The 24,574-nt window shown below is 56.6% G+C and overlaps 7 protein-coding genes across 8 annotated transcripts; 4 read left to right on the top strand and 3 right to left on the bottom strand.

Moving 5' to 3' along the window:
• Nucleotides 1-263: 263 nt before the first annotated feature.
• On the top strand, nt 264-1,786 carry H310_06174 (hypothetical protein). Its single transcript, XM_008871136.1, has 3 exons — nt 264-854; nt 899-1,369; nt 1,431-1,786. Exons 1-3 carry the CDS (start codon nt 366-368, stop codon nt 1,620-1,622), a joined length of 1,152 nt encoding a protein of 383 aa, XP_008869358.1. The 5' UTR covers nt 264-365; the 3' UTR covers nt 1,623-1,786.
• Nucleotides 1,787-1,833: 47 nt separating this feature from the next.
• H310_06173 (hypothetical protein) lies at nt 1,834-6,554 on the top strand. The gene is made up of 18 exons (XM_008871135.1): nt 1,834-3,004; nt 3,053-3,145; nt 3,194-3,311; nt 3,363-3,489; nt 3,548-3,728; nt 3,783-3,924; nt 4,008-4,147; nt 4,206-4,367; nt 4,419-4,463; nt 4,518-4,584; nt 4,635-4,903; nt 4,958-5,068; nt 5,129-5,254; nt 5,301-5,526; nt 5,576-5,753; nt 5,801-6,076; nt 6,128-6,272; nt 6,327-6,554. Exons 1-18 carry the CDS (start codon nt 1,850-1,852, stop codon nt 6,423-6,425), a joined length of 3,660 nt encoding a protein of 1,219 aa, XP_008869357.1. The 5' UTR covers nt 1,834-1,849; the 3' UTR covers nt 6,426-6,554.
• A 45-nt stretch (nt 6,555-6,599) lies between these two features.
• H310_06172 (hypothetical protein) lies at nt 6,600-7,008 on the bottom strand (the record flags this gene model as incomplete). Its single annotated transcript, XM_008871134.1, has 3 exons — nt 6,600-6,688; nt 6,747-6,889; nt 6,941-7,008. 3 exons carry the CDS (start codon nt 7,006-7,008, stop codon nt 6,600-6,602), a joined length of 300 nt encoding a protein of 99 aa, XP_008869356.1.
• Nucleotides 7,009-7,424: 416 nt separating this feature from the next.
• Nucleotides 7,425-11,090, bottom strand: H310_06171 (hypothetical protein; the record flags this gene model as incomplete). Its single annotated transcript, XM_008871133.1, has 15 exons — nt 7,425-7,613; nt 7,676-7,909; nt 7,958-8,176; nt 8,221-8,482; nt 8,531-8,712; nt 8,769-9,089; nt 9,139-9,233; nt 9,300-9,357; nt 9,418-9,819; nt 9,939-9,991; nt 10,044-10,143; nt 10,193-10,345; nt 10,411-10,602; nt 10,646-10,721; nt 10,774-11,090. 15 exons carry the CDS (start codon nt 11,088-11,090, stop codon nt 7,425-7,427), a joined length of 2,853 nt encoding a protein of 950 aa, XP_008869355.1.
• Nucleotides 11,091-12,266: 1,176 nt separating this feature from the next.
• H310_06169 lies at nt 12,267-18,921 on the bottom strand. Of its 2 annotated transcripts, XM_008871130.1 has the most exons (26): nt 18,565-18,921; nt 18,318-18,497; nt 18,102-18,271; nt 17,924-18,050; nt 17,790-17,874; nt 17,576-17,735; nt 17,421-17,524; nt 16,970-17,363; nt 16,763-16,919; nt 16,533-16,711; nt 16,414-16,471; nt 16,204-16,364; nt 16,026-16,122; nt 15,646-15,975; nt 15,032-15,597; nt 14,834-14,948; nt 14,699-14,778; nt 14,577-14,643; nt 14,398-14,515; nt 14,223-14,343; nt 14,119-14,176; nt 13,938-14,054; nt 13,743-13,890; nt 13,598-13,690; nt 13,392-13,512; nt 12,267-13,336 (listed from the first exon to the last, which is right to left on the bottom strand). In XM_008871130.1, exons 1-26 carry the CDS (start codon nt 18,908-18,910, stop codon nt 13,001-13,003), a joined length of 4,488 nt encoding a protein of 1,495 aa, XP_008869352.1. In that variant the 5' UTR covers nt 18,911-18,921; the 3' UTR covers nt 12,267-13,000. The 2 variants fall into 2 exon arrangements, with proteins under 2 accessions (XP_008869352.1, XP_008869353.1); XM_008871131.1 differs by having other exon boundaries at nt 13,598-13,890.
• Nucleotides 12,325-12,962, top strand: H310_06170 (hypothetical protein; the record flags this gene model as incomplete). The annotated part of the gene is made up of 1 exon (XM_008871132.1): nt 12,325-12,962. One exon carries the CDS (start codon nt 12,325-12,327, stop codon nt 12,940-12,942), a length of 618 nt encoding a protein of 205 aa, XP_008869354.1. The 3' UTR covers nt 12,943-12,962.
• Nucleotides 18,922-19,878: 957 nt separating the features above from the next.
• Nucleotides 19,879-24,207, top strand: H310_06168 (hypothetical protein). Its single transcript, XM_008871129.1, has 15 exons — nt 19,879-20,483; nt 20,528-20,712; nt 20,762-20,903; nt 20,964-21,096; nt 21,145-21,488; nt 21,536-21,736; nt 21,791-21,912; nt 21,971-22,176; nt 22,229-22,283; nt 22,329-22,616; nt 22,670-22,874; nt 22,932-23,304; nt 23,352-23,587; nt 23,686-23,858; nt 23,905-24,207. Exons 1-15 carry the CDS (start codon nt 19,907-19,909, stop codon nt 24,079-24,081), a joined length of 3,417 nt encoding a protein of 1,138 aa, XP_008869351.1. The 5' UTR covers nt 19,879-19,906; the 3' UTR covers nt 24,082-24,207.
• Nucleotides 24,208-24,574: the final 367 nt, after the last annotated feature.

The following is a 24,574-nucleotide window of genomic DNA, read 5'->3' as shown; positions in this document are numbered from 1 at the left end:
CCGTCCATACTTGGACAATGCGACGGCCGCGGCGTTTGGCTCCCGTAACGGTCGACGAGAGAACGACGTGTGAGTATGTAGAGAGTGAGTGGATTTGCAAAAACAACATTTCAAGGGAAATGGTTTCGGTTGTACTACAGCACGACTGTACGAACATGAATAAAAAAATCACGATGAGGAGGAGAGTGAGTGAATATGTGGAATACACGAACCTTGCGCCCCTGCCACGACGTGAGAGTGCATTTTGTGGAGAGTGCATGTCTCACACATGAAGGTGCACAGCGTTGTGCCAGATCAGACGCTGCTACTTGCTCCCGCCACAACATCCGAGGCGGACAAGGCCCCGACCGATACGTCCGAGCTACATGAGCAGGCGTCGAACCAGTACGTCGACGTCGCTCTCTGCTTTGCATCCTCTGGGACGCAGGACGTCCATCCCGAACCCGTTCTCCCCTTCAGGAAGCACGTCTCCACTGCGCATCCACGACCCCACGTCGCCGCTCATTCTGACTGGGCTCGAGAAAGCCCAGCTGCTTGAATTCGCCCACATTGCAGCGTCCGAGCTTGTCGCGTTCGCTCTGCAGCAGACCACTGCTGGCGCCTCAACCCAAGCCACGGCCAAACGAGAAAGCGACCGACAGATCTGTCGGGTCAAGGCAGGTCCCTTGCTAGGCCATGCATCCATCGAGGACTACCAACGCCATGTCCACCCGTACGCATTCAACGCTTTTCACTCAACTTCGACGCTGTGCGCCATCCACTCAGGACAGGACGATGATGTTGTCGTGACCGTCAAGTGGTCGCTAGCGTCGGGTGGGCCATGGACGCATGATCGCGACTTTTGCTACGTCGAGGTTCGTCCGAACTTGTGGATCGCGGAAAGTAAATGCATGAGCAGATTCAAAAGCCCATCGTAACGCAGTCCGGTCGCCGCGGCTACGTGCGATGTCTGCATTCGATTCCGCTCTTTGTTTCGTCGTCCAAGCAACATCATGTGCGAGCCACGTTGAAGCATTCCGGCACGGTCGTCATAGAGGGATCCGATCGGCGCCAACTGCACCGAACGATTGTCTTGAATGTAGACCATTGCGGGAACATGCCCAAGTGGGTCGCATCCGTCATGGTGCGTCGACTGTTGGCGAGAGCCGAATCCCAACCGTTTGTTGACAAGAACGACTTGCGTATGAGCCATTCGATGTCATGGGAAGACGAGCGGTCGATGTCCATGCGTCGACGGCAGTCGTCATCTGCATCGTCCATTCTTGCGAACCCACGTGGGTCGTTGAGTGCCGTGGCCAAGCTGTGCCAAGTGTGCACGACCAAGTTGAAATGGTACCATCCAACCGTGAAATGTAAGGTCTGCCACATGGTACGTTCCAGCCGTCGTGTCGTTTGAACTGAAGTACTTGTCGCACTTGCGTCCATCGTAGCTGGCGTGCAAACAATGCACCACGCACTGCGAGGCACTGCTCAAGCGGTCCCATCGCGTATGTCTGCGTTGCAACGACCACCTGGCATCGTTTCTAGCCAAGCCTGACGATGAAATGCTGCTGCTGCCTGTGGACGAGTTTCCCGAGGGCACCTGTACCTACGTGGACGAGTGCGAGGAGTCGATGTCGTGAGTGCCGTCGAGTGTTGAGGACCGTGCATGTTTGCCGCGACTGGGCACGACCGCCCTGTTCCCACCAATTTGAGATCCTCCCCGTGAATGGTTGAGAATTAAAATACAGCGTTTTCACTTGATTTTGGTAGGCGGATGCATTCTTTGAATAAAAATGAGCATCCGGATAATCGATCAACGCCTGATTGCGTTTGAACTTCAATTCGAATTCGCGTTGGCGAGACAAACATGGCGACAACGTCCCAGCGCCGATCGTCGCGACTTGCTCCAAGCCAGGCAGCGCCAGAACCGAACAGCCGTGCCCCCCGCAAGCGCAAACAGGCAGCTCCTGCAACGGCATCTGCACCAAAGAAGCAGCGTGCACAAGGGGCAGTCTTGGACAAGCAACACGAGCGTCCTTCGAATGCATCCGTGAAGGCAAAATCGCCTGCGCTTCGCCGTAGCACGAGAACAACTGGTCCCCTCGTCAAGGTGGTCAACTCAATGGTAGAAGAAACAGATGAAGAAGACGACTCGACGCACATGGACACTGCGGTTGGAGGTAGCGACGACGGAGTAGACGATTCGAACGAAGTCACCGTTGCCCCTCGAAGCAGGGCAGCTCGAGTCCCGAAGAACGCTAAAGTGACGAGGGTAGAATCAACAGCATCCTCATTGCCATCTCGGCGTAGTCAACCCACACGTGTCAAAACTGAGCCAAAAGAGGAACAGTCCATCAAAACGTCACCCCGCCTTCGCACGAGTGCAAATAACATCACGGTCAAAAAGGAGAGCGGCAGCGACAACAGCAGCGATGATTTCGTGGACTCCAAGGACGTCAAGAAGCTCAAAATGACACCAACTAAGACCGTCAAACCAGTCGCACGACTCAATGCCGACGGCGACCTTGCGTCAAGCGAGTCGGATGATATCGGGTTGTCAAAAGGACGTCGTGCGAAGCGGTCGTCCACGAAGCCAGTCGTAGCATCTTCGACTCGAGGGAAACGTGCCGTGACGGCGAAAGGCAAACGCAAGCAAATGAAAGACGCAGCGGTGGAACTCGACAGTGACGACGACGACAGCAGTGATTTCGTCGCAGGGAGCAGCAGTAGCGACGACGACCAAGTGACGAACTGGGCGGCAGCGCTGAAGTCCAAGGCAGCGCGTGGGAAGGACCTGATTGAAGAAAGCAGCAGCAGCAGCAGCTCGGACGACGACAACGCCCCGTTGAAGCCCAAGAAAAAAGCCCAGCCACCTTCAAAACCAAAACAAGCTGGTGCGGGAAAGCGTGTCAAGAAAGACGGCGATGAAGGAAGCAGTCCGGACGAACGAGTCCGGGCGCCCGTCGCGCCCACCGAATACCCCCACTACGAAGTCGCATACGCGCCGACTGGTCGATCTCGTGTACGTTAGCTGCCCATCATCTCATCGTGCAGCTCATGTGTTTCACAGTGTAAAACGTGCGAAAAGACTCTGGTCAAGGGCGAATTAATTGTGTCCATCCGTCTGCGGCACTCTCGTTTTGGCATTATGGCGTACAGCAAGGTATGCAGCATGCAGCTCCCGTTGCCGTCGTGACGGCGTTGCGCATAGCACGTGGAGTGCACTCTACTCAACGACCAAGTGCCAAAGGAGCTGCATGGTTTTGAAGCGCTCGATGGAGCCGACGTTGAGCGCGTCCGAGCATATTTGGCACTCAACACGAAGCGCGGTAATGGCCGATGTCTCCTCCATCGGTGGATTCAGCTCTGGCGCGCTTCAGGTGTGGAAGACGAGCGCGTTGCGCTGGGCGACGATGCTTTTATCAAGCGCGACGTGCTTCCTGCGGGCAAACCGTCGATGCATTTGACGGCGGCGTTGCTGCCGTACCAGCAGGAAGGGCTCGCGTGGTTCGTTCGACCTGCTTCGTCAATTGCGATAGCACGACTCATGAGTTGGTACCTACAGGATGAAAGCCCAAGAAGCGAGCAAGTATCGCGGTGGCATATTGGCCGACGAAATGGGGATGGGCAAAACAATTCAAGCAATTGCCACGATGTTGGAAAACGTCAAAGAAATCAACAGAGCGGACCGCAACGCTGTGGCCGGGGGCACGTTGATCATATGTCCGGTCATTGCGTGCATGCAGGTGCTGCGACTGCCTCTCGCGTTGTGCTCTTCAAAATGACGACCCGCATTGTAGTGGAAAAGCGAAATTGAGCGGTTTGTCGAAGCCAACCACTTGACCATCTTAGTGTACCATGGGCCGAAGCGCTCCAACTTGACGACGCACTTGGCATCCTACGACGTCGTGCTGACTACGTACTCGATCCTGGAGAGCGAAGGTGGGTGGGATTCATTTGTATTCATTCTTCGCCTTGGTGGCACGCGATGTTGCTTGCAATGTGCCGACGCGGCCGCTGTGTAGGCCGCAAGTTGATGGAAGCGGAAAAGGTGGCGTGCGCGTATTGCGGCAAATTGTTCGTGCCCGAGAAGCTCGTTCCCCATAACAAGTACTTTTGTGGTCCGGACTCGATGAAAACTGCCAAACAAATGAAGCAGCAAAAGGTGTGATGCTTACAATTGCAACATCGACGCACGGCATGCCGAACATGACGTTCTGTAGGGGAAAAGCAAAACGGCAGTGACCAAGAAGGTCAAGAAACTCAATGACTCGGACAACAGTGAGAACAGCTCCGATGAAGACATTGCCCCCATCAAGCGATCGGTGCCCCCGCCAAAAAAGCCTAAGAAGACAGTCAAGCAAGCTCGATCGCCCCTTCATGAGGTGGCCATCGTTTGTAGCATGAACATGCAAGTGATGACGAGTGAAAATTAGGTCGAATGGACTCGGATCATCCTGGACGAAGCGCATTACATCAAGGTGCGCTTGAATCCTGGAACTCACGGCTCATCAGGTCTCCCGTCGTGGTTGCAGGATAAAAAGTGCAGCACAGCGCGGTCGGTGTTTCGGTTGAAGTCGTTGTACAAGTGGTGTCTGTCAGGTGTGTTTGGCTGGGCGTTGCGAGGAGCGTCGTGATCGCTCCTTGGCTAGGCACGCCGCTGCAAAATCGCATTGGCGAGCTCTTTTCGCTCGTTCGGTTTCTCCAGGTCGACCCGCAAGCATACTACGAATGCGCCGAATGCGACTGCAAGCAATTGGACTTCAGCATCATGCAAGGCCACTGCAAGTATTGCAATCACACAGCGATGCAGCACTACTCGTTTTTTAACAAAAAGATCGTGATACCCATCCAAGGGTTTGGATACGTCGCTGAAGGCAAACTCGCGATGCTACGGCTCCAAAACGACCTCCTTCGCCACGTTCGTACAAACAACGTGTGCGGCGCGCGCCATTCAACTGTGCCTGTATTATAGGTCCTGCTGCGACGGACCAAGGAAAGCCGCGCAGACGACATCAGCTTGCCGCCCAAGTTGGTCCGCGTGCGGCGCGATGCCCTCGACGAGCGGGAAAAGGACTTTTACGAGGTCATTTCCCGTTGTCCATTGGCAAGATCGTACCTTTGGACCTGACTGGCAACGTCCTAGAGTATCTACACTCAAAGCAAAGCCCAGTTCAACACGTACGTGTCAGCCGGGACACTGCTGAACAATTACGCCCACATTTTTGACCTCTTGATTCGCCTTCGGCAAGCGGTGGACCATCCCTACTTGGTCCGCTTTCGGGAATCTGAAACACTGCTAATGCGTTATGTACCAGGTAATTTATTCAAAAGTGAACCCCGCGCTCCAAGTCCCTACCCCCGACGTCCCTGCCCGAGAGGACATGCCGCTGGTTGCACCGGGGACTACGAACGACAACGACAAGGAAGACGACGTGCCTTGTGGGTTTTGCCACGAGCCTGTCGAGCAGGAGGTCGAGTCTGCCTGCCGGCATGTATTTTGCAAAGCCTGTGTCGAAGACTACGTCGAGTCGTTGCCCATGGGTACGACGAAGCTCGCACTACCAGCTCGAGTCACGGTGGTGGGTTGTAGGGGCTCCGGCACTGTGTCCGACTTGCGATGACCCGTTGACCGTCGACATCTCAACTGGAGCGCCGGGGGACATGCCGGAAGACCACGAACAAGTGCCGGTCAAGGAATCGAGAGCGAGGCATATCGGCAAGTCGAGCTTGCTGCGCCGTCTACCCAACCTTGGCGACTTTCAAAGCAGGTACAAGAGCGAGTGATGAATGGGAATTGTGACTGCGCCGTCGTCAGCACCAAGATCGAGGCGCTGATGGAAGAGCTCCATCTCATGCGGGAAGACGATCCGTCAGCCAAGGCGATTGTGTTTTCCCAGTTTGTCAACATGCTGGATTTGATCGAACATCGATTGCATCTGGCTGGTATGAAGTGTGCCAAGCTGTCGGGTGGGATGCCGATGGCCCACCGCGACCGCCTGCTCACCGAGTTCCGGGAGGACCCGGCATTGACTGTGTTTCTCATTTCGCTCAAGGCGGGCGGGGTCGCGTTGAATCTAACGGTGGCGTCGCAGTACGTGCTCGACACATGCGCAGGGCAGTTGACGGAACGATGCGCTTGTAGCATCTTCTTGATGGACCCGTGGTGGAATCCAGCAGCCGAACACCAAGCGATCGACCGAACACATCGGCTCGGACAATTCAAACCGATCCGGGCGACGCGATTTGTGATTGCAAATACGATCGAAGAGCGCATTTTGAAGCTCCAGGTATGTAGTTTATGAAGCGTGCACGACGTGGAGAACGGATTTCGATTCGTGTAGGAAAAGAAGCAGCTCGTGTTCGAAGGGACTGTCGGATCGAGCACTGCGGCGTTGGCTCGGCTCACCATCGAAGATCTCCGCTTTTTGTTTAGCGGCTAGAATTGTCCAGGCGGTGATGGGACAAAATTGTGGCGATGATGAGTAGCACGGGGCGAATATCTCGTTGCAGGGACTGACGCTATCAATGTAAAACCATTCGCGTAATCCAACAAACTCGAGACGATGGAATTCTCCTGGCGACGGCAGCGAGTGCCACAATGCTTCATCACGATGTCAAACCGTGTCAAGGACGGCAGGTTGGGTGCCGTCGAGGCCAATGCTCACGCGTTGCGTTGCCTGGCTCTCGGCTTCTCCCATGAGCCCTGCACCCCACAGAGAAGTGGATGAGGTGATCGATGCCATGGCGAGTGGGTGGGGTACCGAGCATGTCTGCTTCGGAGATGCACCGTAGCATGAGAAATTGCGACTTTTCAAAGCGCAAGTTGTCGAGCGCTAACACCGTGCTGGCGTCCATGCCAACGCCGCGTTGTCGGCGCAGTTCGAGCTGGCTCTCGCACAATTCTCTACAGTCACAGCGCAAATCAGGACGATCGACGACGTCATGAGGGCCGCACTTTTGCTCGAGCCGCTGGGCCAGGAACGCCTGGCGCTTCGTCCGGAGCAAGTCTTTGAGCAAGTTCATTTTGATACTTGTGTGCTGCCATGAGAACGTCTCGACTTGGATGGACGCAACCAACTACCTCATGGGGACTTTGGATCCGCCAGTGCCGCGACTACGTCGCCGAGATGCCTCCCCCGTGTGCGATCTCGACTTGAACGAATTCAAGTGTTCCAGAAGCTTGACCGTGGTGCCCAGAGATGTCGATGACGAGGTTGCTACATGAATTGGCCTCACCGATCGCACTCGAGTCCATTGCCTTACCCCGCAACGTCGACGTCGGTGTGGACCGGAACCCACTGCGCCGTTTGGTGAGGGGACGCGACGGCACCACTCCGTCCTACGCTGTGTTTGAAGCCCTTCCAAGGCGCGCGAGACAACATCCGTTCGTCTACGTACCAGCGGCAACTTCAACGCTTCGTCCGCCGCCGCCGCCGCCGCTACCGTCCCAGGATCGATAACCCGACCAACAAACACCGGACGAGAGCTGTCGTACCTTTGTCAAGTGCTTTCTTCTCGAGCTTTGCCCACAGCAAGAGCAGCAACTTGATGCGGGCATCCGTGATGGTCATCCACCCGCGCCACATGCTTTGGAAAACGTGAATGCAATGGCGATACTTGAGGATGCACTGCGCCAAAAACGACGCGTTAGGTCACTGCCGCGGGTTCGCGTGAGCCGTTTGAGTCGTACCCGCCGGAACTTGGCCTCTTGCAGTTCTTCGATCGACGTGATAATGACGTGGACGGCGGCTCGACGCCGGCGGAACCGATATTGCCGAACCCACTTCATGATGTACTTTTGAATCACCAAGAGGGCGTGCGTGACGTGGCTGAGGCAGATGGCTTGCGACTTGCGCCGCCAAAAGTGCTGGATGCGCTTCGTCGCGCGGTGCTGTTGGTTGGCCCGAATTCGCGTCTCCGATGCCTGCAACGTGATATAGTTGACAAGGCGCGCACCCGAATCATGGCGTACGCGATAGAGAGCATGGAATGCATGCGCAGCTTTCCCGAGCGCAACCACCACCAGCGCCTTGCGAGCCCAATGGTGTCGTGCTCGTACCAGCTCGGCTTGCTTCTTGCGCGCGCCCCATCGATCTACCCCCGACGCCAGCACACTGGCCATGAGTTGGTGGTGGGCAGCCGCCCGAGCCTTGGACGCTTCCTGGCGCTGCCGCTCGAGGTCAAATCGCTCCTGCCGAAGGGATATCAACTTGGACCGCACACGACCACATGTACCTCTTGGTTGGATGGCTTGGTCACGACGAGGAGTTTGTTTCGAGCCACGAGGTTTGTTCCATGGTCAGCAATATGTTGCCGCTTTCGACCTTCCTCCCGCTTCACGACCGCCTGCAGTTCGTGCGGGGCGATCTTAAAGTGCAAAATGCGCGCGCCCAGTGACAACGAGTGGGGGTCGGCCACCGCGATCACCGTGCGCTTTCGAATCATGCTATTCTCGGTGTCATACCGCGTGCGCCGAGTGGGTCGGCGTGCGGCCCCACTGAAATATCCACTTGTCAGGGGTGAATCTGAATGGCATGGTGCTTGCCTCGGGCGACGACTCGGGATCGGCAAGTTGGGCAAGAGGGACGTCTTGGACGATGGTTTGATGTGGCGGTGACGCACATGGCCAAGGGGTTGAGCATACCGCTGGGAAAGGGGTCCGGACGTCGGGGGGCTTGTCGGAGTTGACAAGAATGGCGGCAGTTTACCTGCTTTCGTCCTTGCGCTCTAATAACATCCACACGTTTCGAATGAATGTGTCACGACTTGCAGCATGTACAGACTTCCATGTCGTGGCGAAATATCAGCCACGACGCAATCGGTGAACATTCCTTGAGCGACTCGCGCCGATGCATTGACGTGTTTGGAGGCAGCGTTTGCGGGCAGTCTAGCACCGAAGACCGCCTGCGAGGTGGCGATGGAGGAAGTTCCAATGCAGCAGGTCGGGGACTTGGGCGGGACGCGACGTCCTCTCGCGCCGACGATGGCGGAATGAGCTCTGGGAAGTACCGCCGCTCAACGTCGCTGCACATGGTGTGGTTGACTTGGTCGAGATGGTACCCGTCGCGCACGGTGAACGTCGGTCTGCGCAGCGCCCCCGGGTCCTACGACCATCATGAAAATGCTTTCGCCTGCTCGAGCCCTTCTTCCTACCTTGGTCATCCTGCCGAGCGCCGACTGTCTGGGGGTCAGCGCGATCCAGACATGTAACCGATGCATGCGCCACGAAACCGACAAGATAACGACGCCTTATGGAGTTACACCTGCCTTTCGCAACGTCGCCGCATTTAGTTGCCTTTCTATCTGGCTCATACTCCACTTGTCCGCGGTGACTTTGCGATGGTGCTCTGCTGCCATTTGCTGCGCCAGTTTCTACAAGCCAAACGCGGTGACGATCGCATTAGTGTCGTACCCTGGCGCGTAAATTCGTACCGCTCGATATTCACGATCCATGGCGTCCTTCTTGGCTTGCTTGGCCCGCGCGGCCATCTCAGCGGCGAGCGCATCTTGCGCGCCGATTGCGTCGATGTGCGCCGCGGCTTGACGCTCGGCCTCCAGTCGTTTTCGCTTGTCTTCTTGCTGTTTGCGCAGCTCCGCGCCTTGTAGGATGTCCAACTCACGCTGCTTACGGCGCTTCTCTTCTAGCCTCGCTTCATCCTTGTTCCGCTCGGCAGCCTGGATAGCCGCCGCCCGGATTTCGTCCAGCCTCGCCTTTTCTTCCGGCGACACCACGTTCAGTAATGCCATCGTGACTCGTTTCTCCTGTCGCTCGTACGTCTTTTGGAGTTCGTCTTTTCGCGCCTGTTCTTGCGCTGCCAACCGCTTTTGATATTCCTGTCAGCGCAGTCAGTTGATCTCCATGCATGTCGAGGTTGCAGCATCTCCAGCATCACAGGATGCAACTTTTGCTCGAGAGAGCGACTGGGCTGGCTGGCTGCGTGGATTCATCGCACCTGTGTCATGGCGTTTTCGTGCTCCTGCATGCGCAACTTCTCCGCCCGCTTGGCTACAATCGCATCGTACGTCAGTGACGAGCGTACGAGGGGGGGGTATTGAACCGTCTTGAAGCTTTTGGTTCTCAATCTTGACTTGCTCGACTTGAATGGCTTTCACTCGCTTGACTTCTTCCAGCCGCAGGCGCTCTGCTTCGAGCGATGCCTACAACGGACCCAACCGTCAACTGCCTTCCGATAAAAGCCGACAATACTTTGGCATTGTCGACTTCGCGCAGCTCGGCATGCATCTTGGCTTTCTTCTGGCGCTCGCGCTTTTGCTGGGTCTCCGCCACCATACGCGTGAACTCGGCATTCGTTTGCTTTTGCTTTTCTTCTTTGGCGATTTGCATTTGCTTGACTTGTTCCTGTACAGGCACGCCATCCCAATCGTAAACTCCACGTCGAGACAGCAACGGTGAGCGCTGTGCACCTTGTACTTGGCGAGTTCCTGCTCCTGTTGCTCAAAGTACTTGGCGCTGTGCTCGGCCTCGATCTGCCGACGGCGCTGCTTCTCCGCCTCTTGATGCATGAGATGCATGCGATTTTCGTGCATGGCGTTGATGGCAGCGTTGCGTTTGTCCTGTTTTTCCCGTTCGACTTCTTGGGCATCAACCTCGTACAGCTACCAAGATCGTCACACGACGACGCATGCATGGCGGAATTACTTTGGCCCAGGCGTTCGGGGGGCGGTAGCGCGGGGGGCGACGGTGTGCGCTGTCATCGTCCCAATCCAGCGCATCCCTGTTGTAGCTACCATGAGTGCGCTGCGATGGATGGAATTGGATTTGTGGACCTGTCGGGTTGGTTCGACGTCCCACCTGAGGTCGCATCGGGCACGGTACTCGCCCGGGTCTTGTCCTTTCGATGGCGCTTCTTCTTCCAGTCCTTGTGGAGTGCAAACTGTGCTAAGTCTTGCTTGACAAACCGAATCGCCAATTTGTTGTCAAGGGGAGGCTTTTGGCGCTGCTGTGCCAGTCGTTTCTTGCTGGCCAAGTGGTCGTGTCTCTCCGCTTCAGCTTGTTCTTTAAGTTTTTCAGACAGCGCCTTGCCTTCTTTTCTCGCACGAGCGTTGGCCACGAGCTGTCTCTGGGCATTCGTTAGCTCGGCCATCGTCCTCGACACGTCGTGTCGAGAGAATGCCGTCGCTATTTTCAGCCCATGCATCCGTTTCACTGTCGATTCTAAGGGCGATTTCCATGTTGATGTCTGCAAATTGGATCTGTCCCGCCGCGACTTGTCGGAAACAAATGGGAGCTCACTATAATATCGGCGATGCTTTGGACAGTATGTTCCAAGGTCACCATGACGATTCTGGCCACGGCGCATGTTGCACATCGCACGTGTACCATCAGCAGGTATGCGCGCAGGAAGTATGCCGACCTGGCATTCCAATGCCGCGTCGTTCGGAGTAGAGCCGTTCTAGGCAGACCTGCCAGGTCAAGCGTACACAAATGACAGACCATTCAGCAAAATGAGCTACGTTCGTGTGTACTAAGCTGGTATGACCTCTTGCCACTTGTCGTTCCCTATGAGTTGATGCCACGTGCGTACGTCGTTTGGGCGCCGCTTGTGACGCTTGCTCGTCCACAACGCATCGTCGCACGGATGTTTGCGCACTTCATCGGTTCCCATGACATGTACAGCCGACAGGTTCAAGTCGATGGCATGACATGGTTGTCATGTTCTGGTCCATCGCACCGTGGTATAAGCCATTCAGTCGGTCGTACGCACAACCTCGAGATGGGCCACGGCGCAACCATTCGAAGACGAAGTCTGTGCGCAAGATGGACGTTGTCTACGTGACGAACAAGAGGCTTCACACACCAACGGATGCATCGCGCTGGCTTGTCCCACATCCTGCTTGCCAAAAAATTGGCAACGGTGCCTTGACCGACGGCTGCATGCAGTCGAACTTGTCCGACTCGCGAACGTTGAGCACAAAGGTGCATTGGAGTCACAACTAGAACGAATTCACGTGCATCATACTTCACAGTACACCCAACTTGGTCTCGTCTCCAAGTTTTCATGGATGAGCGACATGGTGATGGACCATGCACTGTCCACGACTGCTCAGCGAGGTACATTTCACGCAGGCGGGCGCTTCGATCGCTTTGGAGCCAAGTGTACTCGACGAAGGGCAATAACCACCGCGACGGAGTCCGCGGCACCGCCGTCGCAAGGCGCGACGGAGATTCCGCGGTGAATCGTCGCGCCCAGTCGGAAAGATCGCAGGTGCTGTCGAAACGTCACCATTTTAGCCAATCCAAATTTAGAGATCTACAATTGGCCGAATCCAAAACGTCCACCCGGCGGCGGCGGTGGCGTTATTTCAACGACGCGGTCGATGGGAGACAAGGCCCGCGGCGTTCCGTCTCCAGTGGTCACGACGCAGCTCGACGCGCCGCCACTCCACAATCGACACGCGTGGAGCTTTGTCCAGATGAACATGAGCCTTCTCCCGATAGCGAGGCCATTGCCGGTTTACACAAGTCCGTCGTCCCAACGCCACAACACGCCATCGCGCAGCAAGCCTCGAACTCCAAGCAATCATACTGCCGACAAACCCGCGAGCATTAGTCCTCGACGCCAAGGGGAGCTCATGCCACAGGAGCCATCACCACCGATGCGAACGCTGAGGGAACGCGTCCTCCGTCGGCAAGACGAATTGCCAGTTCCGACTCGGCGTGGCAACAACCGTCCATGTGGTTGCATTGATGCCAGTTCTGCCGCTCCGAACGGCAGCGACCAGAACCAGCAGCGCCACAGCGACGCTGCCATGCACCCCACCGCAACCATGTTGAAGGCGTTGTCACCAGGCATCGCGTCAACGGACGACGACAAGGCACTCGTCCGCGTGAAGCGAATTCTCGAGATTCTAGACGAAGATCGGTGCAAAGAAGACACTATGCACATCTCTCCTCGCAGCGCCAAGCGGGGTCGACGGTGCAATGAATTCCTTTAACTTACGATTCCTACGACTGATGTATTCATTGAGGAATGCGCCAGGAACAACATCTCGTCTAGTGGAGGAAATCGGTTGCTGCCAAAGTCGCCTTGACTTGGTCGGCCAGGATGGACTTTTGGACGGTCTCTCCCGTCCACAGCTTGGACTGCTCGAGCCCTTGCTCCACCAGCATCTCGTAGCCCTGGATGCACACAGCCGCGTGGGCATGGGCGTGAGCCAAAAGCGGCGTGATAGCTGGCTTGTACGCTGCATCCATCACAATCACCCCTTGGCGCACCAAACGGTCGGGGAGCGTAAAGCCAGACGTTGCCGGGATGGTACCGACGACAACGTCGACCGCGGCGACGTCAGCAAGAGAAGCGACCGCCGTCGCGCCAAATCGCGCCGCGACCTGCGCATGGCGTCAGACAATTCGTGAGGGTCGCATGCCAAGAGATGGAACCAACCTCCTTCGCTTTCTCCAGCGTTCGGTTGTACACGAGCACTTGGAGACCGAGCTGTTGCATGGCATAGCATGCAGCCATCGCCGTGCCGCCCGCGCCGACAACGAGCGCAACCTTGGATCGTCTACAACGACGCGCGACAACGAATGAAGATCCATGCGCCAAAGACAAGCATGCCATCGACACCCGCACACGGCATCGTTACGTACCGACTCGAGTCGGTGGCCGAAACACTCAATCGGGCCGAGATGGGTCGAAAAATGCCCATCCAGTCCGTGTTGTCCCCCACAAGGGCGCCGTCCCTACGCGGCATTCCCGTCCTTTCCAAGCACGACCCACATCATGCCGGCGTACACTGGAATGATCGTGTTGACGGCGCCAATGGCGGTGGCTGCTGGCGACAGTCTCGACAAGTATGGGATAATGTCGACTTTGAGGGGAATCGTAACAGAAGCTCCGCCAAACTCTGGCGAGTGCAGCAGTGCCTCAAACGTCGCAATGTCTACTTCAACGGATGACATGCCCACCAACGGATTTTGAGTTGGGGACCTGTAGCGTCATGCAGCGAGTACACGTGCGGAAGGTGCAGCGCTCGGAACGCTGCGTTGTGCATTCGCGGAGACGGCGAGTGCTGGATGGGGCTCCCGAACAAGTAAAACTGCTTGCCTACAAAGGACGATTCGGACAGACTGCAAATTGCAAAGAAGTGCTAGGGAGTGACGCACACTACCTTGGACCATGCCCAAACTGCGCCGAAGGGATTCAATCTCTTGGATGGAGAGCTGGCCCTGCAAACATTTTGTTAGCTCCACAGCGAATCGCGTGGAAGCGTACCGGTGCGGCGGCGACGGGGAGCGCAGGGTGGGTCACCGGTGTCAGCGTACGGTTCAGCACACGGCTGAGCTTGCCGGCCTCCGTCGTGCACAGGGCAATGCATGGCATTGGAAACCCCCATCTACATCCAACAATCCCATCACGAGGATGCCATCCATGCCTTGCTCGATCAAACCTGGAGCGGCATGACTCGACGACTTGGTGAATCATGTAGGCATCCGACACGTCATACGCCTGGATCACGACTTTGGCCATGTCGACGTTGCCCTGCCACGCACACAGCTCAAACAGTTCTACAAACAAGGGCATCATGGCCATGCCTCCGACTTTGGAATGGTCGCTTCCGGCACAAACCTTGAGTGCGCTCGGGGGTAGTTCGCTCGCGGATCGCGTGATACGACGCCAAAATTGCAGATCCGCGCTATCGAGTCCACAGATGCATTCCGAGTGGTGCCAACCATCCAAACACTCGGTACCTTGGACTCGATAAGGCGCCATTGCTCGTCCGCGGGCCAGCAGCACTCCATGTCAATCACTTCGCAGCCCAGCGCAATGCCTAAACACAAAAGAGTTGAACAATGCCTACCACCGTGACTCGACAATGGACATACCAAAGTGCAGCAAGTCAAACACGCGCGTCGGGTCGTCTGGGAAGGCTCCGCCCTGGCCGATCGTACGCACGGTGTAGATGATGGGCAAAGTGGACGCTGCACGCAATGCCGCCACCTACGACCGACTCACGGTGACGATATTCCAGTCTTCGTTCTTGGCAGGACAGGTCCTGCGCGTCGAGGAGGCATCCCACGTACTTGATTCGCAATGAAGTCCTTGTCGAAGCTTTCGAGTAAGTCCACACGAAGTTCGAGGGCGTGCGCCTTGTCAGCTACCGTCGCCACGAGGTCGGGCGGGACGGTCGTGTAGTTTGGAAATGTCAGCGACACAAAGTACGTGTCTGGCTGGGTCTTGAGCGGAGCGAGGTTGTATCGGCCCAGCACAACCATCAACAGCCGGACAAAGTCACGGTTGATGCGCGTATAGTTCACGTCCCCGGGCAGCACTGGAAACACAAACGAGCTGGATGCGGTGAAAAGCGGCACGCGGCGGTGGAAGACGGTCGCTATATCTTCGCCGTAGGCGGGTCGCGACTCGTCCTGGGCAAGCGTCGCCTCGATATCGGTCAATGTTCTTTGCAGATAAATCACGTTGGACGATTGGGACAACAGCGCGACCGCTTCGGGACTCTCGACGACGCCGCCACCACACGACACAATCGTGTTGATCGGCGGAGTTTGCACCCATGATTGCAAGCACACCACTTCTTGGGCGCGAAATGCTGCCCAGCCATTTGCAGCCACGTATTCCTTCACCGACATGCCTGCGCGCGTGCATCAAGTCAACAAGATGCGACAGGTGGCGCACGAACCGAGTTGATGCGTTTCCATGTACTCGTCCATATCGATCCACGTCAAACCAAGGGCCATTGCGCCATGTCGACCGAGAGATGTCTTGCCGACGCCCCGCATTCCAATGAGGTAGACGGTGGACTTGTCGACCGCACCCGTCGTCGCAAGCGATGCCGACGGCACTTCAAACGGAATCTTCAACGCAGCATGGCATTCGTCCCAGAAGGACGGGAACGTCTTGTCTGTACACTCCTTGTCAGCGATCACAATGTTGGGCCAGTAGGACCCCAGGACCGCAAACGACATGGCGATGCGGTGGTCGTTGTGGCACGCAATTTTGGCGGGAATTTCTACATCGTGAACGATAGTCAGGTGATGCCATGGACAAGCGTTCTCGTACTGGGAAACGTCGGGGGAGCGAGGCCGCCGCGACCTTGGATCCATAGACCATCGGGCAGTTCACCCGACTGGACCCCGCACTTGGCCAGCTCTTCGACCTGGATGACAACGAGGCTTAGTTCATTCGCTGTTCGCCACGAAAATTGCCACAACGAAGTCGGGGTTCATGTGTCGCGCACCATGACTGCAATTCGATTGCACTCTTTGACGCGCTGGTTTGCAATGCCCGTGATTTTGGTGACGCCGGTCGCGACGGCTGCGAGCACCGCCAGGGTCATGAACGCATCCGTCATCGTTTCCATGTCAATCTCAATCGCGTTCAACGATCCGTGAGGTGGACCTGAGCCATCATCCTTTCAGCATGACAATTCCACAACCAGGCGCGATACCTTGGACCCACGTCGACGATTCGTCTTGACCACTGGTGCATCCCATCGCTTGAAGCGCCTGCCGCCACACAATTTAAGGGATACCAACGTTGTCTGCGAAATATATCCCAACGTGCTACCGTGAAGAAGGCAGCGTCTCCTTGGCACGACGTCCGGCCCAAGCCTGGCACGACCACGCGGCCACCGGAAATGGCAGCAAAGGCCAGCGGGTACGTCGCAGAACTGGCGTCCACTTCGACGTGAATGCGAGGAGGATTGTTGTAGATGCCTTGCGGAACCACAAAGCGGTTGTTCGTTCCTGGCAAATGCAAGGGGCACGTCACACAAAGCACCTGGACGAATATCGTACCGAGCGTTTGCACTTGGATGCCAAACACGGACATCAACTGAGTCGTCATTTGAATGTACGGGAACGACGTCGGGTGGTCTTCGGCCAAGCGAAGGTCCAGTGGCGCGTTTGCATACGGCGCGCTCAGCAGCACGGACGACACGTACTGGCTGCTGACCTGTGCCAATTCTGGCCATGAGAACGATGCACGGGCGAGATGGGGCTTACCTTGCCGGCCATGTGCATGACTCCACCAGGCAGCCCCGTGGGGGAAATGTCCAGCGGGGGGCAGCCGTGGGCCTTGGCATATTGAATGGAGCACCCGTTTGCCACCAAAGCATCGACGAGGTCCGAAATCGGACGTTCTTGCATGCGCGAGTTGCCCGTGATATGGACGGGCGTCCCAGCAAGTGTAGCGACAGTCGTCAAGAAGCGAGTAGCGGTCCCGGCGTTGCTCAGGTACCAATGACCGGGCAACGAAGGCGGAAATTTTCCCGCGGTGCCGACAACCACCAACACATCTCCGTCGTTTTCCCACGACACGTGCGCCCCCAAGTACTGCAGCACGTCCATCATGACTTGAGTGTCGTCCGAGTGCAGCAGTCCTGAAATGCGGCAAGTGCTACAAACAGGTCGACGTGAGATGGCGTGGCTCGATAGATCGTAGAGTGGAGGGTACCCAGAGCCCAACGCTGCCATGAGCAACACTCGATTGGAAATCGACTTTGAGCCAGGGACTTGGACTGTTCCAGAGATGGGGTCACTCGGTGGCACGACCAGCACCTAAAGCCGCGCCATGCTGAGTATTTCGCAAACGACGGATCAGCACACTACCTGCGGCTCCAGCACATGTGCAATGCGCGCGTCCTCGACGGCCACCGTGAATGGATTCGAATGGACGGTGCCGATCGACGTGAGGAGAATGAGCTTTTTGATTCCTCCCGAATTCTTTTTGTCGACTTCCATCTTCTCCAACACGGTCGCGGTCAATGCCCTGCGATGGTTCACTTCATCAGGATCGTCTGGCACCGGCTTGTGACAACCTTACCGAGCAGGGACTCGAACAGGCAAGCCAAATGCCTTGATGCACCGCACGAGGCGGCCGACGGTGGCGGATGAGCACAGACCAAGACCTAGTGGAGCCCCGTTGGGTGTATTTGCAGGGACACTGCAGTGATGTACCCCGAGCGATCTCGGCCTCCTTGACCATGCCGATGGCGACGCATTCTCCGTGCAACAATTCCGGCTGCATAATGGCTTCAATGCCGTGTCCGACGCTGTGGCCAAAGTTCAGAATGGCGCGAAGGCCCTGCAGACGTAATGAGTGAAGCAGTTTGTGTGGAGTTGATGGGCGTCGCACATGTTCCTTTTCGTCTTGTTCGACGATCGTCGCCTTGATCGAAACGGACGTTGCCATCATGTCGAGTACAACATCTTTCTTGAGTGCGAGAATCGCGTCGACATTGGATTCGAGCTTGGAAAAGAGCGATTCGCTGTAGATCGCGCCGGCCTTGATGATCTCCGCCATGCCTGCTCGTGGGTGTTAGTCGAGTGCTAGAAGAAAGTGACTACATACCGTTGATAAGCTCGCGCTTTGGCAGCGTCGAGAGCACATCCAAGTCGGCAAAGACGCGTTTCGGCTGATGGAAGGCTCCGATGAGGTTCTTCCCCGCTGCGACATCGATCCCAGTCTTGCCGCCGATGGAAGAGTCCACACATGCAAGCAAGGACGTTGGAATTTGAACAAATGGAACACCTACATGCACACTTCCATGATGCGATGCCTGCATCGAGGAGGGAGTCGCGGTTAAAGTATATCCAACCTCGCATGTACGTGGACGCGACAAACCCGGCAAGGTCGCCAACAACACCCCCACCCAACGCAACGACGCAGCAGTCGCGATGCATGCGCTTCTCCAGCATAAAGTCTTCGATTGCATCTTTCATTCGACGGTTCTTGCTCGCTTCACCGGCAGGGACAACGTATAATTCGACCCGCCGCTGGAAGCGTTGAAGAAGCGTCTGCGCATACAGCGGCGCGACATTCGAATCGCTAATGACAATGAAGCTGGTAACTTTGGGCAGCAGCTCCAACAACTGCGCCGGGACCGACGCCAACAGCCCATGGCCGACTTGAATGACATAATCTTTGCACGGAATTTCTTGCATCTTGCAAAGTGGGCACGGATGCAATGGTTTGGCCCATCCGATTGCATCGGGATTCGGATATTGCATGAATTATCCGGAAATGCCGCGCACATTCCTGGATAGTGCGTGAATACAGTCACAATTTGTAGGCATTTTGTTCTTGAAAATTGCATGCAACCATTAACTTTGGCAGTGCTTTAATAAAATGGAATTAAATGAGCATACTCACAACTCCAGCTGTCCACTCTCACGCGTACGCGACTTAGACGTGACGTGTCAAAATCCATATTCTGCTATCCTTTGCAGATTCTACTGGCAACAAGGGCGCCGACGACGCACGACATAAACATAGCTACCGCTCCTCGCCCGAGGCACGTGTCGATTGAGCTTGGTCGCTGCATGATGCATGCCTTGAGCTGGTGTCTGGGTTTGTACACCTCGCGTGATGGGGTGCTCTCCTCCTTGCCGCTACGTCCTGGTGTCACGTGAGCCTTTGTAGTTGACTAAGCCTTGGCTGTGTAATAACGTGGCGCTTCATGTCGTGCCCTCGGTTGGCTCGGATGCATCCTCGTAGGACAAAAATCGACAAGATAGGCGCTCACGCATCTCGGTTTGCTGGATCTGTCCCTGCTTTCGTCTCGATGTTGCATCCTCCAACGACGCTGGTTCATTGCTCTGCATGACACGAACGACCTTTTGACGCGCACGAGGTCATGTCGAGGGAGCCGTGACGAGCGACGGACCTTCACGACAATCTGCAATAACAATGACCGACCTTTGTAGAAGGGATGGGGTACCTGCGGTGGGTCGGCTGCCATTGCTGTGGCCAGACTCTGTTGCATGGAATCATGACGGCGTCGCTTCTTCGCGGGAAGCGCCGGCCGTGGCGGCAGCACCACATCGGGTGCAATTTGACAAAACCATGGGTCCCCCTATAAGAAAAGTGTTGGATTTCACCCCACCCCCCATTCATTTTCAATTGCGTGAATCGCCGATCCAACTTCATTCTGGCCGATCATGGTCTTCTGCGCTGAGTGCGGAAGCCGATTTGACGACGACACGGCGCGCTTCTGCGCCGAATGCGGCAGTCCTCGCGAAATGATCGAGCCTTCGCCTCCTGTGGTTACTCCCGTGACCACAACCCCTTCACCAGCTCCCTTTGCAACATCGTCATCATCCTTTCGGCAACACCCAACAACACTTGCGAGTGCCCCCATGAACGCCCCACCTCCCGTGCAAACTGCAGCACCTGTCCATGCATACCAGTCATTGCCGTCGGTTGCTGTTTCGCCATCGAATTGCTCTGCATGCGGTACGCCTTACGTGGATGCTACCGAACGATTCTGTGGCGACTGTGGCCATCCTCGCTCGCTCCCCCCTGCAACGCCTGCCGCTGCGCTTATTGACGACGACGAGGATTTGTTTGGTGCACCACCTTCTTCGGAGCCCGCTCTTGCGTCGCAGTCACCGACACAACCTGGGGATTTTCCGCAAGCTACAGCTTCTCCAACTGCCCCAGCTGCAGATACAACGCCGAAACTCGGCAACTACCCCGGTGCGGCCCTCGTCGCTGCTCAACTTGCTGGACTTACCGGTTTGTTCACCGTGATTCACTCGACGTCTCACGGATTCTTGCAGTGAGATCAACCAAAACCAACGCACCAGTTGTGGACGTGCACGGAAGCGGCGTCGGCATCTCGGTCCAAGACGTTGTATCTGCCCGGGACATGGACACTCTTCCAATTCGCCAAGCCATTTCCACGGGGTTCGAGCACAATCGCACGCGGCCATCGCAAGTAAACTCGCATTTCCACTCGACTCAAGTACATCCCTTCCTCACATCGAATCGTCCCGATGCTAACTTGTCGTCAGGTGACTCCACAATGCACCGTTCATGACAACATTCAAGTTCAGTCGCATGAGGAAGCATTCTACTCCAAGCGAACGTTGCCCGACTCGACGGAATGGACGAACGTCCTGCGCCAGCATCGTCAGGCACAGACTCAATTTACAGGTAGCCATCGAGATGAGGTCATCCGCAATTTTCGCTTGTTTTGCCAACCACCTCGCATAGACCCTGGCTTCCCCCCAACGCTGACTTCGTTGTACCGCGACCCGGCCCATCCGATAACCCCTCCAGGAACGACGCCCCTCGACTCGGTCGTGTGGAAGTGGAAGCGCATCTCGGACTTCTTCTCGCACAATGCGTACGACCGTTGGTTCGTCCGGTTTGTGGTAATAATGTCGTGCTGTAGTTACGTCGAAGTGTCCATCCTGGATGACGACAAGAAGCTCGTGTGTGGCATTGCGATGAAGTCGCAAGCGGAAGCCGAAACTATGATCGAAACGATCCGGCAATCGGGACAGTCGGTCGACGCACGGTTTCTCCTGCGCGCAACGGACACCGTGTCCGCTGCGCTGCACAAAAAGCGCGCCGACCACTTTTTGAATTTGACCAAGGCGCTGATCGAGTCCATGCAAGAGTACGTTGACAACGGTGTGACCAAGTTCGACCTCCTCTGGCAAAAGAGCCTCGTCGAGGCCCACAAACCGCTCGTGTTTGCTGGAGTGGGCACGCCTTACGGCTATCGCTTGGACGGTACGCTGCTCTGTGACGCAAAGACAAGTTGATGTCGACTTGGACAGGGTTTGGAAACGCTGTCTCCAAGGTCCAAGTGCTTGTCCCGATTCAATTTCAAGCGCAGCAAGTGTGCTTGTTTGACCGGGAAGCGACGTCGAGTGGCGGTGGTGCGCTGTGTAAACCTGGCCGGCTTGCGGATGGCTACCTCTTTGGCGCGATCTCGATGCTGTCGACGTCCCCCACCGCGTTGTCGCAGCTATTCCCACGTGTGTTGTTCAACTGTGTCCGCTGAAACTCATCCGCTTTATTTCTTGGAGCAGGCCTCACTGGGGATTTGGTGCAGCCGCACATGGCATGGCCCGCACCGCACGAACTCGAGCAGCAGTACAACGACGAAGGAGTGTACTGCGTTCGATTCTGGCGCAACCACAAGAGTTACTTGGTGACCACCTTGACTTTGACATTGTCGAGAAGGCCATATTCACGATGGTGGCATGTAGGTTGTGGTGGACGACTACATTCCGTGTGGCCACAACGGCAAGCCCGTGTTTGCGTCGTTCACGGGCTCGATTTCTCGGTTTGAAATCTGGTCGATGATTGTGGAAAAAGCATACGCCAAGTTATACGGCGGCTACGACGTCATTGTCGGTGGCCAGGACGTGTTTGCCCTGCAAGACTTGTTTGGTGGCCTTCCATCGTCGTTCCCGTACGTAGCTACCCCCGCTCCCATCGCGCAGAATCGTCATTCGACGTGCTAGAACCACCGAGCTGGGTGGTACCGACGACAATGCTGCATTCACTCGCTTAAGCCAGGTAGACGACACCACCGTCACGTGGCATCGAACGACCGACGCGTAGGCGCTTCAACGAGGCAACTTGGTCGGGTTCATCAACACCGGGCACCACACGACAACCATGCCGCTAGGGCTCAAATCTGGCCACACGTACGGTCTCGTCAAGTTGGTGCAAGTGCTGGCGCAAGGTCGTTTGCACACCGTCGTTCAGTTGCGAAATGTGTGGGCCGACGTGTCCGATCCGGCGTCCATGGCTGGTGGTGTGCCTTGGGCTCGAGGCGGGGCAGAATGGAAACAGTGTTCGCTCGACCAAAAACAACGCGCGGGGTACCAACTGGCCGACGACGGCACGGTGTGCTGACGCATTCGATTCGAATCGCTCTTCTGAACGACGTTGTTTTTCAGGTGTGGCTGGACCTGCCGACCGTCGTGGCGTCGTTTTCGACCGTGCTCGAGTCGAAAAACGTGTACCAGTTTCCATCGACAGTCCCAAGCGAGATCGACACGGTGCCGCTGTTTGTGCACGTGATCTCGAGCGCGTGGAAAGGTCTGACGTGTGGTGGCCGCGAAGCGATCCATTTGAACCCGCAGTTTCAATTCACGTGCGCTGGTACACTGTCGTCGTCTTGCCGGCAGTGTTTTGACGAACATTGTGTGTCGACGGTAGAATCGACGGCGCTCTTGGTGCACTTGGAGCAGCCATGCCGCCGGGTCAACATGCAAGCGGACTATCCATGCTACGTGTCGCCCGTCGTCGTCGGGCACGCCGACGTTGGCCATCGCAAACTCGACATCGCCAAGGACGTGATCGCGACCGGCACGTTTGTCTCCAACAGGAGCTGCCTCGTTGAAGTCCCGCTGCGTTCCGCGGGAACGATCGCAATCGTTCCCGCGACGTACGTCCCGTTCGAGACGACATTTCAACTGGTCGTGGTGTCGACGCTGCCGCTCGCCATTGGGTTTGTGTCGGATCACGACATTCCCGTCTGCTGCGTGTGCCGCCACCCGCTCCAAGGATCGTACCGCACGTACACGTCATCGTACGTCGTTTAGAATTGGATCCAAGTGTGATGGCGAGTTGGAGCAGGAATGGCGTCGCCGAGCATGTGTGCCAAGGAGCGTGCGCCGACCAGTACCGATCGGCGCATGCGCCTGTGTGCGTCGAATGTCATGAGCGCATTGAAGTCGTCGCCGGTCGGTTTTCGGGGCGGCTCTTTGCGCTGCCTGACGGAACGTCGTGCCACGCCGAATGCATGGACAGCTACCGCATGCGCCATGCCGAGAGCTGCGCCCACTGCCACTACGCTATCGTCAAGATCGAAGGTAAGCGGTTTCCATCTCGCGTCAACCAGCACACGTTGGTCGTGCGTGCCGGGTGTCGACATGATGCTTGATGCTTTCGTTGTGGATCGCTTGGGCAGGAAAGTTTGACGGCAAGTTCTTTGCGCTGGACGACGGGAAGAAGGTGCATGCCGAGTGCATGGAAGCGTATCAGGTATCGATAGCCAAACCATGCCGCCACTGCGGCCTCCCGATTGTCAAGGGCGGACGCTTTGACGGGCGGTTTTACCAGCTCGCGGCGTCGGAGGACCAGGTACATCTCGTGCGATGTGTGTGTCACTCAAGCCCGTGCTGTGCAGGTGCATTTTGAGTGCTGGGACGCGTTCCAAGCCACCGCCGCCCCCAAGTGCCGCCATTGCCACGACCCCATTTTGAAAGTCGAGTCCAAATTCGACGGTCGCTTCTACGACCTGAACGACGGATCGGGCAAGGTGCATTTTGAGTGCTGGGACGCATTTCGTCAGCAATCGTTGTGAGATGGGATGTGCTGCAGCGCGAACAGCGCGAACGTGGCGGCCATTCCTCGACGAGTTGGATGCAAGTAATGTGCGAGACCCAATCGATGCGACACTTTTTCCAACTCGCCTCCATTTCATGGCGCAAACAGCTTCTCAACACGGAGGACGACGCTGCGCAAATATCCCAGCACCCCGTTGAGCCAGAGTCGGTGCGGTGGACAACCGCCTTGTCGACATTGTGTGGATGTGCTTCATCGACCAATCTTGCGGTGCACACTCACATCGAGCCGTGATGGCGTCTCCGGCGCGGTGGAGTATTCTCTCCGTCCTGCCGAGAGAACCGACGCTCTCGCTGAGTCGTGCCGCGTGCTAGCGGGCAAACGTGTAGACTGTCGGCGAGAGTTTGTCGGTAGTTGTCGTATAAGCCAGACTTGTGCACGCTTCTGCATGTGCATCAAGGTTATCCTGCATGCATTCGATCGAGGCAGGTAGGAGGCGGTTCCATAAGCAT

Source organism: Aphanomyces invadans (genome assembly GCF_000520115.1).
Source record: "Aphanomyces invadans strain NJM9701 unplaced genomic scaffold supercont1.11, whole genome shotgun sequence".
Classification (NCBI taxonomy): domain Eukaryota; phylum Oomycota; class Saprolegniomycetes; order Saprolegniales; family Verrucalvaceae; genus Aphanomyces; species Aphanomyces invadans.
The sequence above is the reverse complement of the archived record's forward strand: the minus strand, read 5'-3'. Positions and strand labels throughout refer to the sequence as shown.

Coding starts and splice junctions, on each gene's coding strand:
- H310_06173 (XM_008871135.1), top strand. CDS start 1,850: ATGGCGACAACGTCCCAGCGCCGATCGTCGCGACTTGCTCCAAGCCAG. Junction 3,005..3,052: donor CGCCGACTGGTCGATCTCGT/GTACGTTAGCTG, acceptor TGTGTTTCACAG/TGTAAAACGTGCGAAAAGAC. Junction 6,273..6,326: donor AGCGCATTTTGAAGCTCCAG/GTATGTAGTTTA, acceptor CGATTCGTGTAG/GAAAAGAAGCAGCTCGTGTT.
- H310_06174 (XM_008871136.1), top strand. CDS start 366: ATGAGCAGGCGTCGAACCAGTACGTCGACGTCGCTCTCTGCTTTGCAT. Junction 855..898: donor GCGACTTTTGCTACGTCGAG/GTTCGTCCGAAC, acceptor ATGCATGAGCAG/ATTCAAAAGCCCATCGTAAC. Junction 1,370..1,430: donor AATGTAAGGTCTGCCACATG/GTACGTTCCAGC, acceptor CGTCCATCGTAG/CTGGCGTGCAAACAATGCAC.
- H310_06168 (XM_008871129.1), top strand. CDS start 19,907: ATGGTCTTCTGCGCTGAGTGCGGAAGCCGATTTGACGACGACACGGCG. Junction 20,713..20,761: donor CGCATTTCCACTCGACTCAA/GTACATCCCTTC, acceptor ACTTGTCGTCAG/GTGACTCCACAATGCACCGT. Junction 21,489..21,535: donor TTACGGCTATCGCTTGGACG/GTACGCTGCTCT, acceptor CGACTTGGACAG/GGTTTGGAAACGCTGTCTCC.
- H310_06169 (XM_008871130.1), bottom strand. CDS start 18,910: ATGCAAGAAATTCCGTGCAAAGATTATGTCATTCAAGTCGGCCATGGG. Junction 17,525..17,575: donor CACATGTGCTGGAGCCGCAG/GTAGTGTGCTGA, acceptor GCGCGGCTTTAG/GTGCTGGTCGTGCCACCGAG. Junction 14,949..15,031: donor AGGACTTCATTGCGAATCAA/GTACGTGGGATG, acceptor AGTCGGTCGTAG/GTGGCGGCATTGCGTGCAGC.